The 11,305-nt window shown below is 37.1% G+C and overlaps 3 protein-coding genes across 9 annotated transcripts in view; 2 read left to right on the top strand and 1 right to left on the bottom strand.

The window, feature by feature from the left end:
• The first annotated feature begins 75 nt into the window (after window positions 1-75).
• LOC119067293 (probable ATP-dependent RNA helicase DDX10) lies at window positions 76-2,735 on the top strand. Its single transcript, XM_037170184.1, has 2 exons — window positions 76-467; window positions 538-2,735. Exons 1-2 carry the CDS (start codon window positions 152-154, stop codon window positions 2,658-2,660), a joined length of 2,439 nt encoding a protein of 812 aa, XP_037026079.1. The 5' UTR covers window positions 76-151; the 3' UTR covers window positions 2,661-2,735.
• LOC119067306 (oxygen-dependent coproporphyrinogen-III oxidase) lies at window positions 2,676-4,399 on the bottom strand. Its single transcript, XM_037170214.1, has 4 exons — window positions 4,225-4,399; window positions 3,501-4,072; window positions 2,960-3,363; window positions 2,676-2,852 (listed from the first exon to the last, which is right to left on the bottom strand). The coding sequence occupies exons 1-4, from the start codon at window positions 4,302-4,304 to the stop codon at window positions 2,745-2,747; spliced, it is 1,164 nt and encodes a 387-aa protein (XP_037026109.1). The 5' UTR covers window positions 4,305-4,399; the 3' UTR covers window positions 2,676-2,744.
• Window positions 4,400-6,517: 2,118 nt separating this feature from the next.
• The window catches only part of LOC119067288 (syntaxin-binding protein 5), a 225,354-nt gene continuing 220,566 nt past the window's right edge, over window positions 6,518-11,305 (top strand). For 5 of the 7 annotated variants that reach the window (XM_037170175.1, XM_037170173.1, XM_037170179.1 and 2 more), the window contains exon 1: window positions 6,518-7,976. In XM_037170175.1, coding sequence (XP_037026070.1) covers window positions 7,857-7,976 — 120 coding nt within the window. In that variant the 5' untranslated portion in view covers window positions 6,518-7,856. The remainder of the gene's footprint in view (window positions 7,977-11,305) is intronic. The other 2 variants (XM_037170172.1, XM_037170176.1) reach the window with 2 other exon arrangements.

Raw genomic sequence — 11,305 nt, 5'->3', positions numbered from 1 at the left:
TTTCAAATATTACTTTACTTGACCGCTGTCCACACCTGTTCATATGGACCATTTTTGTTCCGAACGAAAATGTTTGACATTGCAGAAGACCTGCCATGCCATGTCCAACCAGCATGTGTATAGTTAGTAGTAAACAATAAATGACATAGAAATGGGTCCGCCTAAATTGACCAAACACAAGAAAGTTGATGGCAAATCAACAAATAAATCGAAAAAGAAATTTAAACAATTTCGAGTGCAACCAAAGAAAGGTGTCAAGGAGGATGACGAAATAAAAGAGCTTAAATCCAGATATGAATCGATCGACGTTGGGAACATAACCCTATTCAAGGATCTACCGCTGTCACTAAAAACAGTTGCCGGATTGAAGAACGGACGCTACTTTAAACCGACTGAAATTCAACGTCAAGCGATTGGTTATGCCTTAAAAGGTCGCGACGTTTTAGGTGCAGCGGTCACTGGAAGTGGTAAGATTCGAAACTGTCATGCGTGTACTTTCTCGGCTAAAATTTCAATTTTTTCCCTTTCATCGTGCAGGCAAGACGCTGGCGTTTTTGATTCCGGTGATGGAGAACCTATTTTTGAAGAAATGGTCACGAACTGATGGCATTGGCGCGATTATCATATCACCGACAAGGGAATTGGCTTATCAAATATTCGAAACGCTGAAAAAGGTCGGCGTGCAACATGACTTTTCAGCCGGTCTGATCATCGGTGGAAAAAATTTGAAATTCGAGCGATCCCGCATGGATCAGTGTAACATAATCATCTGTACGCCGGGTCGATTACTGCAGCACATGGACGAGAATCCGTTGTTTAATTGTTCGTCGATGCAGGTCTTAGTCTTGGACGAAGCAGATCGATGCCTGGACATGGGATTCGAAGAGACAATGAACGGTATAATTGAGAATCTTCCACCGGAGCGACAAACGTTGCTGTTTTCAGCCACCCAAACGAAATCGGTCAAAGATCTGGCTCGTCTTAGTCTATCGGATCCGGTATATGTGGCACCAATAGAACAAGCAGCCCACAGCACACCCGATACGCTTCAACAGAATTACGTTGTCGTCGAATTGGAGGAGAAAATTACGATGCTCTGGTCGTTTATCAAAAACCATTTGAAGCAGAAGTGCATTGTGTTCTTGTCCAGTTGCAAACAGGTCAAATACATCTACGAAATATTCTGTAAACTACGACCCGGGACAAGTCTCATCGCACTCTATGGTACATTGCATCAAGATCGACGCATGGCAATTTACAATGAGTTTTGTCGTAAGTCGAACGTTGTCCTGTTCGCCACCGATGTGGCTTCAAGAGGACTAGATTTTCCTATTGTCAATTGGGTAGTTCAATTGGACTGTCCGGAAGATGCAACAGCTTACATTCATCGTGCTGGACGTACGGCCAGACATAAAGCGAAAGGCGAAAATTTATTGGTTCTTCTACCCAGTGAAGAGGAGGCAATGGTGGAAGAGCTGAAGTCGCGTAAGATACCAATCAATAAGATTGCCATCGATCCGAAGAAAATGTTTACGCCAAGAGCTAAAATGGAAGCATTTCTGGCGGCCAATCAAGAACTAAAAGAATCGGCACAACGGGCCTTTGTCGCTTACATCAAATCTGTGGTTCTAATGAAAAACAAGAAAATTTTCAATGTCGAAAAACTGAACACCGACGAGTTTGCTAGATCGTTGGGTTTGGTTGTTGTTCCGCGGATACGATTTTTGGCTAGATTGCAGAAACATCGTCAAAAGAATCGTGAGAAACAGTTAGCTCAGAATGGCAAACTTGATGCAAAAGGTGAAACTAGTGACAGTGAAGACGACGATGATGATGATGACGAGGAGGGAGAGGATGATGACGCCGATAATGCAAGCAAATCAACAGTAGCTGGGAAAGACGAAATTTTAAATTTCAACGTTCAATCATCCGACGATGATGAAGACGATGATGACGACGATTTTCTGACCATCAAAAGGAAAGACCACGAAATACAGATCGAACAGCTGCCCGAAGTTCCTCCGATTGAGGAAGTGAAATCAAAATCGAAAGTCAAAACTTTGACTAAGGCGGCTCTAGCGAAACGAATCGTCAAAAAGAAAATTCTATCGAACACAAAGGTTCAATACGATGACGATGGTAGCGTTATCGTTGACACGGCAAAAGAACTGCAATCGGAACTCGCTAAGGAATACGAAAATGCTGAAGAAGGTGGCATCGACATTCAAAAGGCGAAGGATCTGATGCGCGAAGAAGACAAATTTGACAAGGTCCGGTTCCGACAGATGGTGAAGGCCCGACATAAAGAGGCGAAACGAAAAGCTCGTGCCGAAGAAAATCAACCGAAGGATGACTTCGGCAGTGACGACGAATCCGATGGTCCGGACCTGTCTTGGCTACCCGATTACAAACCACGAGAGTCGGACAGTGACAGCAATGCGGGACATAGAGAGGTGGTGAACTCATCGGACGAGTCAGATGATGAAGAGCCAGTGCACAGGCCGCCAAAACGTTTGCTGACGAGAAAAGATGAAAGTGGAAGCGAAGCTAGCGAATCGGATGATGAGCCTCCGCCCCTGAAGAAAACGAAGAATCTGACAGCAAAATTGTCAGTCGATGAAGCTGAACAACTTGCGATGCAGCTTCTTGGAAGTAGATAAATGTAACCGAACGCGCTCTGTACAAAAAACCAACGCTTTATTCAACAATAAAAATGTGTAAACTTTACGCAACAATTCATTGGGTTATTTCTTGATCTCCTCCAAACCGAGCCAATCTCTGGGCTTTCTCAAAACTTCCATCAGTTTTCCTTCCGGACTGTCGACAGATGGTTCGTGCATGTACTCCCAGCGCTATAATAAATTAAATTGCAGCTAAATACAGGCCCACACCATTCACCATTCACCATCGACAATTACGGTAATCGGAACTATCAATTGAGTGGTGGTTACACACTTACCGCTAACAGAGGCAATGACATCAAAATACTTTCGAATCGTGCTCCGGGAGTATAGAGACCGAATTTCGTTCCTCGATCATAAATCAGATTAAATTCGACATAACGGCCGCGTCTGAGCAATTGCCATTCACGTTGCTTGGTGCCATACGTGTCGTTTTTGTGCTTTCGCACCAATGGTACGTATGACGGAATGACTGCATTTGCACATGACGAAATGAAATCGAAGGCTTCATTTTGCGACGGTGTGTCAATGTCGTCGAAGAAAATTCCGCCAACGCCACGACACTCGCCTCGATGTGTGATTTTGAAATATTCGTCGCACCATTTCTTGAACTTGCCGTAGTAGGTTTCGTCGTGCTCGTCGCATGCTGCTTTTAATGACTTGTGGAAATGGATGGCATCGTCTACGGTAGAAACGGTGTTTAGGAGCAAGGCGTTTAAAGAGCCAAAGGAAAGGGGACAATCTCTGGAGATTCCAGAACTGAAGTGGAATCTCTATAGAGGCCGGTCGGACCAGTCTAAGTGCTTCGTAAATAGTTACCTTCATTCAGATAATATGGTGTAAGATCGGTTCCACCGCCAAACCACCACTGCTTCTCTCCCTTATTGTCAACCACTTCAAAATATCGATAGTTGAAGTGAATTGTTGGCACCATCGGATTTCTCGGATGAATAACAGCACTGACACCGGCCGCAAAAAATTGTAACGTCCCTTCAGCGAAATTCTTTCCTCTCGATCGCATTTGTTGAATAGCACCCGGTGGCAATACACCCGACACAACAGATATATTCACACCAGCTTTTTCAAAAACATCGCCGTCTTGCAGGACGCACGTAATGCCACCGCCTCCCTCTTTTCGCTGCCATCGATCGATTTCGAATTTTCTCTCGAAATTTTCCTCATTTTCCAGTGCACGTACGAAATCTGCTTGAATTTTCATTACAAACAGTTCCATGCGAGTTTTCATGTCCGATTCATTGGCAAGAATGTGATTGACATCGGTAATTGGTTCGGCCAGGTAAAGAGACGAATTGAATTTCTTGGCTGCGGATACAGATGGTAACGACATGTACGTGGTGATTCCGGTGCCAATGATAAACGTTCCAGCTAGTCTACAATCATGAAATCATTAAAGTTAGTCGAATTTTGACTTGTCATGTTACTGGTCTTAATGCACGATTATTGATAAGACGTTCGTATAGCCTTCACTTTATGCAAATTTTAAATATATTTTTTACGTAATTATTGTAACGGGAAGTTATACCTCATTCGAGCCTTTCTGGTTGTCGGACCAATGCTAATAAATTCTATTATTTTAACGCTTCGTCTCAAAAGTTTCAACATTTTTGGATACTCAGCTTAGATAGCATTTACTACACACCAAACAATGAATTCACCGGTGTTGAGGTGTATTATATACTATATTTTGATGTGTATTCAGAACTGTCACCACACTGTCAATCTAATTTTTGACAGCTTCAATAAATAGATGTGTTCACTATCATAATTGAAGGGACATTCTTGTTCTCGTTTTGAATTAATCATAGAGTTATCATATATGGAATGCATAATCTTCGAATGACGATAGAATGAATATATTGAGTGAGACTTAATGATTATTAGATGTTTATCGACAACAGTTTGTCAATGGATGAGTTGAAGGCAATTTCAATGAAATGTATTGAATTACAGATCACGAATATGACAATAGATTGACAAAAAATTTCTGTTCTGACTAGTCGGAGTTAATGTCCCGAAGGAAAGTACTATCATCCAATAGTTAATGCAACAAATTTCTAAGAAAGTATACGCAAGGCCGAACTGGCTACCCAAAATCCATTCAAGTGTTGAATGAGGAAAATTTGAGAAAGCCCCGCATAGAATTTATGTGCTTTCAGTCTAAAAAAAATCATCCGTTTAGAAGAAAAATTCATCCGTCTACAACAAATGTTCATCCGTTTACGTAAACTCCGCCTACATTCTATTGTTTGAACACATCTGTCAAGTACACGGATGAACTAAACGGACGACTCTGCATTGGGCTTTATACTCGAAAGGTGACATGGTGGCGCTGAAAATATTGCAAATAGAACGTTCTTAACGGACATAGCTTAGTAAAAGAATTAAAAACGAATATGGTACTTCGCAGGACTGTCAACTTCTACGACACTTGGTTGATTTACAAGAAAATCCAACTTGGCGAAAATTATTTGTTGACAGAAGCTGACAGCTCGCAAAGTGTTATACAGACTGTTATGATCAGAGCGAGAAAACCGAAGACTAGTTATTGTAACTTGCCTTGAGGTACTTGTCAAAGTATTTGCTTCTCTTTCAGCGTGGTACGTTGAGACCGAGAGGACAAAACACCAGTTTATTTTAACTTGCCTTGGGGTACTTGTCTGTACTTATAACAGTAGAAGAAATAATTTAAACAATTTACATCTGACAAACATGGTTGGTTAAAAAGTAAACGATAGTAACTGTTGACTCAAAGACCTAACAGGTAGCCTAGGCATTCTTTTAGAAACGGCTAATCAGTATTAATCGACAGAAACGACAATAATGAGCTACGTTTAACTTGTTCGTATTGTAGTAAAATGAATGTTAAAACAATTGAAGTAAGAGAATTTGCAATTTTTTTCAATTTCAACTCAATGAGCAAATTTGATGAAATTGAAAAACTTATTTTATGAACTTAAGAAAAACGAAATTGTAATTGGCGAACCCAATTATCATCAAAAAATAAAAAAAAATAAAAAAATCTGAACCAATTTAGATTGCGGATTGATGATATCATTGCTTTGCATTATTAACGAAACTTAACAAAGAAATAATTGTCATTTGAATGGAATGTCCGTTGATAATTCTCTAAATGACTATTTGAAAGTAGTTTGTCTGGACTTGTTTCTTGTGGAACACGCGCAGTACAAAGAACCGCCCCTTTCACTATCATGTTTGTATGAGAGCTAGAGGAGCTAGAGGAGATTTATGAAATCATATACCGTTTACCGTATGGTATACGTTGGTTTCTCCAACTGGTAAATAATTTGAAATTGTCTTTGAACGTACCAAGACCGACAAGTGTAATCATACAAACTTTTGAAACGAATATTATTGTAACGAAAAGATTGAACTGATGCTTGAAACTGAATGATGAAACATTTGTTATTCACTTTTTAAGTATTGTTTGCCTATTCAAAATGAGGCGCTATGTTTCATAATACCACTCTACCCATTATCGCATATGATGATACGTGCGGTGCATAACCACTGGTTGTTGTGTTTGGATACCATTCCAAAAAAAGTGAACACACTCGATGTTTATGTTTTCAAAAGGGAATATTACGAATAGATGGAAATAATTAAACAAAAATGGATCTTCAAAAGCAAAGCGATGAAATGAAACAGAGTCAGTTGAAGTCTCAATTCAGAAAATTTTAAATTCTCAAAATTGTTTCTTGTTTACATGTCAAACAGCACCAAGACCACTCAAAAAAAAACCTCAGAATTGACATTATGCGCACCCACATTACGTATGTCGTGGCTTAATATTATCATTGTTTCGTTGTGTCAGTATTGATTGTCAAATATTTCCGCAATGCATAAATGAACTATTAAAAATCAGTGTTAAATTAACAAATAAATTGGTGTCATATCGTGTAAATTGTTGTACGCACTGTGTAAAGTGTCAAATTATCAAAATCCATTACATTGATATCGCGTAAGCAACAAAACAGTGAATTTTCGTTGGTCACACAGTTTGCTATTTGTACGGGTGATTGTGCGCAATAAACAACTGTTCCTCTCCACCAAATTTGCTTTCCTTTGGTACAATTTTGGGATAGATGTTTTCATTTGTGGTGGTGTGCAGTTTCGTACTACTAAGAAGTCGCAAAATATTTTCATTGTCAGCCCTTATTCAGCTCACCAAAGTGTAAAACGTTAACGGCAAACAGAGACAGCGCAATAAAATATTGTTACATAGGCCCCCCATAACACACATATGACGGTGGAGCTCGTATAGCAGAACAACCCTATACACAACGCTGCTGAATATATAGTTGTTATCGATATTTTTGCACAAAAAATTTAGTAGATCTGAAAGCTGAATCACAATCCCAACGACATTCTAGTTCACGACGTCGTGGAACTCAAATCGTAGCCCTCGTTTGGCTCTCAAACATCAACCTCATCAGAACCAAGAGTTAAATAACACTTGGTTTGAAACAAACATAGAAAAAGAACTTAAACAAAATTTTGTTAAAAAAAATATTTTTTATTTGTTGTGTGGAAGAAGAACAGAATATATTCAGTAGAGTTTCGATTTGAGTGAATTAGTTTGTCACCAATCAACAGTAAATATTAATAAAAACTCAGAACAGCAGTTTTCTTTCTTATATTTTTGTGAATTTAACAAACATTGCCAATTCTCGAACAACAAAACAATCAGTTCCAGTTTTGTGTGTTGTTTTCTTTTAGTTTTCGCATTTTCTTTGATTTTGGTTGATTTTTTTTGTTGTTGTTGAAATCGAAAAGTTGTTTTTTTTTCGTTGGACAAAGTGGGCAAACACTGACAACATTGAAATTTTTTTAAATGCATAGAAGCAATTGCAATAATATGACCTCTGCTAGCGAAAAACTTGTTATTTAATAATTGTTTTGTCCCGAAAAATAATAATAATAATAAAAAAGTAAAATTCACATCCTAAATATATTTACCATAAACCTCGCAAGCCAAGTGTTGTTTTCGTAATTTTATTTTCCATATTTTTCACTTTTTTAATTGGGAAATTGTGTTTGAGAAAAATCGATTTTTTTGGGTGAAAACAAAACGAAAGAAGTAACAACCAACACGACCCAGAAAAATACACAACAAACCAGCAAAACGCATAAATCATGAAAAAGTTTACGTTCAAAGGCGTCCTCGACGGATTTCGTTCAACCGTTCAGCCACAAACTAAGCCTGAACAAGAAATTCAGGAAACATTGCGACCCGAACATTTTCAACTTCGTAAGGTGAGTGCAACTTTTTGGTCTCTTTTTTCGTTTAGAATTACATTTTTTTTTGTTGAAATAAAATTGAAAATGTTTTACGACAGACAATTTAATGTTTTTGTTCGATTTATTTTATATTTTCCATTTTGATATTTTCGACTTACTAAAGCATTTTTATCGTACACTCATATGATATTATACACACACACGAAAAAAAAACACAACACAACATATAAACCTAACTCAGTGGTGAACTAATAACCTAATTTTAGTTTTGTTCGCAAAGTAAAAACCACTATGCATTATGCATATACTCAGTCATATATAACACGTTTATATTGTACAAAGACTTTGGTGTTCTGTTCAGCGTTTTTTTTTCGGTTTGAAACAATATATGCAATATATGCCAGGTACGTGGTATAATGTATATATTGTTGTACGTTACTCCATTGTATGGAGTAATAAAACCCCTCTGTATTAAAAAGCAAATTTTCAAATTTCACTAAAAGTTTTCGGTGGTGCATGGTTGGTCGGTGGGGACTCTGCTGAAACTGTGAATCACTAAACGAGGAAAATAAAACATTAAATGGGAAGAAGAAAGTGCAGCTGATGTTTTTGATAATTGAATTAAAATATTCACCCGAAAACATTAGTTTTTGAACTAGATTTAGAAAAGCTAAAAAAAATGTTTTCTTTTTTACCACATTTGGAAATTCGATTGGAAATTTCAGAATTATTACAGAGGAGAGAAAATAGAAATAGCAAAGCAACACACAACTGTTTCTTATCATCGAACAATTTTATGAATAATTTTTTGTATTTTTTTCGCTGCCGCGATATGCTTCACTTGGTATTATTACGTTTTGTTGTTGTTTCTTTTTATCAGTAGAGTGTGAAAAAAAAATCACATTTGCATTCCGATATCGGACATTTGAAGACTTGACTGACGGTTTTCATTATTTCCATTCGAATGTGATACGAATTAATTCCCAAATATCTTCAACTAAAACTGATATCTACAAGTCTTACGAAATCAATTTTTTTTAAAAAGAAATTTTCCGGTCACCCGGTCGGTAATTGCAGCATATTATGAAAATAGTACTCACCGGGCTTGTTGTGCTGTCGGAATTTATCTGAGTAATAATTTGGCATCCAATGAATTTTTCAGAATATCTTTTACCATGTCCTTGTTCAGGAAAGATTAGATTAGAAAAGAAATGAAGGAACTGGCGGCTGGCGGCGTCGTTCGTGGAAATCAATTTTTCCTGTTTAATTTAACTGAATTTTAATTTGATTGAATTTTAATTCGAATAAATTTTCGATTGAATTCAATTTTAATTTAATTCATTAGTTTGCGTCATTCTCGGAAAATGGACGGGACCAGTCCCATTATCTTTCAGCAAATTATTTCGCTCATTTTCTCATAGTTCGATTGATTTTTTTTCTCCATCTTCCAATTATCAATGTGCAATCCGTACCGTACGGGTTATGGTGATTTATTAATGAACTTTTCGAAATATCGGGAAATAAAACAAATTTACGGAAACGAGGTGGAGGTATATGAAGTGAAAGATCTATGGTGAATTTATCGCATCACTAAAAAGGATGGTAAATATTCGACCGATAATTTAAACCATAATGGAAGTTATATTCTCTGAGTTCTACCGTTATATCGCTATTGGTCGAAATGGTGAAGTGATTTACAAACAATTGTGAAAGGAAAATTTTCCATCACTGGAAAATGTTTTCCCATTTCGAAAATGTTAAATATTCAGCGTAAATTCGTTTAACATTTAATTGTACTGTATCAGTAGTTTGATCGTCAAATTTTTTTGATTTTTGGTTTTAAACTGTTCTGGAAATTCTTGATAGTTGCTGATTTACAAGGAAAATCTGAAATTATTTTTGGAAAAATCCTGCCCCATTTGTCGGTTTATCATTCTCAGTTATCATCCACCATAATTTTTATTATAAAATAGATATTTTCCCACATTTATTGTGACAAAGAACATACACCCACAATTCACTATTAGAATCTACTTTTGTGACTTTCGTCAAGTTTATCAGTTTGTTTTTATTCCAAATAACGTTTTCCTCTCTTTGAATGATGCGAGAAGTATTACAGATTCAGTCGTGGAGAAAATTGTTTTGTGCTACGAACTGTTGGATTCATTACGTTTTCTTCTTTTGATCTTACATTCATACGAAAGGATTTCAAGCTTTAGTTGCCGGTAATTTTAGTTTATTTAGCAGCTTTTTAAGAATTACAATGCGTCACAAGACGGAAAACTCCGACATTCGAGAAAGCATTGCAGTTTCAGCAGGGCATATATTTGGAAATGTTATTTCTAAAAATTCCCAAAAGTTCTTAGAATTCTTATGTCATAATTTTTAGGATTTAGTTTCATCTTTCTCCTAACTTTCAGAAAGTGTTGCATATTAACGGAGTGACGGAGGTCTTCATTGTTAAAATCTATATTTTTGTGGGTCCCATCGGTCCCACACATTTTTTTAAGTGAGCATATTCGTTACAAAGCTTTTTCCGTGGTCGGCGAATGAAGTTGCTTTTACTTTTGGCGTCTCGTCTCGAGCGAATCGACGATCGCTTTTCATTTTTTTTTTTTACAAAATTACACTTTTAGGTTCGAAGTAAAATTTTCCGGAAAACTAAACATTTGCATGCAAAACTGCCCATGAAATGCATTTCAATACACACGGTCATAGTGTTAGAAAAAAAATCGTAAAATTATACCATGCTCAAACGATAAAAATTTCGTTGTGATCACAAAGCACACATTTTTCCTTTGTAATAATACAATCTAAAAATCTTTCACATAAACAACGTTGGGCCGTGAACACAACAAGTTCATATCTGATGTTTTCGTACGATTAGTTACTACAGCAAATGTTAGGGGCCGTTCATAAATTACGTAACGCAAGAGGGGGGAGGGGGGGGTATGAGGCAAGCGTTACGGTTCTAACAAAATTGGGTCAAACTTGACCCTTTTAGCGTTACAGACCCGGGGGGGGGGGTCTGAAAAATGTTGATTTTTGCGTTACGTAATTTATGAACGGCCCCTTATAATTAATGTGCCATGTGGATACGAAACGAAGTAATTAATTTTTATTCGTCTGAATAATATCAATGAATTAAGGGCTCTTTAAAGCATTTAGACGTTACATACGTGTATGGTATGTATTCTATGGAGAACAAGTTCCATGCGAGTAATTAAAAACGGTTAATTATCTAAAAACTAAGATTGTAATTGTGTTTTGATGTAATTACAAGATATGTGATGGCAATAATAAATCAATCAAAGTGGCTTTAAATGGTGACCATAAGAAATAAA

Source organism: Bradysia coprophila (assembly GCF_014529535.1).
Source record: "Bradysia coprophila strain Holo2 chromosome X unlocalized genomic scaffold, BU_Bcop_v1 contig_12, whole genome shotgun sequence".
Classification (NCBI taxonomy): domain Eukaryota; kingdom Metazoa; phylum Arthropoda; class Insecta; order Diptera; family Sciaridae; genus Bradysia; species Bradysia coprophila.
The sequence above is the reverse complement of the archived record's forward strand: the minus strand, read 5'-3'. Positions and strand labels throughout refer to the sequence as shown.

What these genes read in the sequence shown, in the direction of transcription:
- LOC119067306 (XM_037170214.1), bottom strand. Translation starts at nt 4,304, where the DNA reads ATGTTGAAACTTTTGAGACGAAGCGTTAAAATAATAGAATTTATTAGC. An exon ending in ACCAGAAAGGCTCGAATGAG is followed by an intron (nt 4,073 to 4,224) that starts GTATAACTTCCC and finishes TCATGATTGTAG; the next exon opens with ACTAGCTGGAACGTTTATCA. An exon ending in TGTCATTGCCTCTGTTAGCG is followed by an intron (nt 2,853 to 2,959) that starts GTAAGTGTGTAA and finishes AATTTATTATAG; the next exon opens with CGCTGGGAGTACATGCACGA.
- LOC119067293 (XM_037170184.1), top strand. Translation starts at nt 152, where the DNA reads ATGGGTCCGCCTAAATTGACCAAACACAAGAAAGTTGATGGCAAATCA. An exon ending in TGCAGCGGTCACTGGAAGTG is followed by an intron (nt 468 to 537) that starts GTAAGATTCGAA and finishes TTCATCGTGCAG; the next exon opens with GCAAGACGCTGGCGTTTTTG.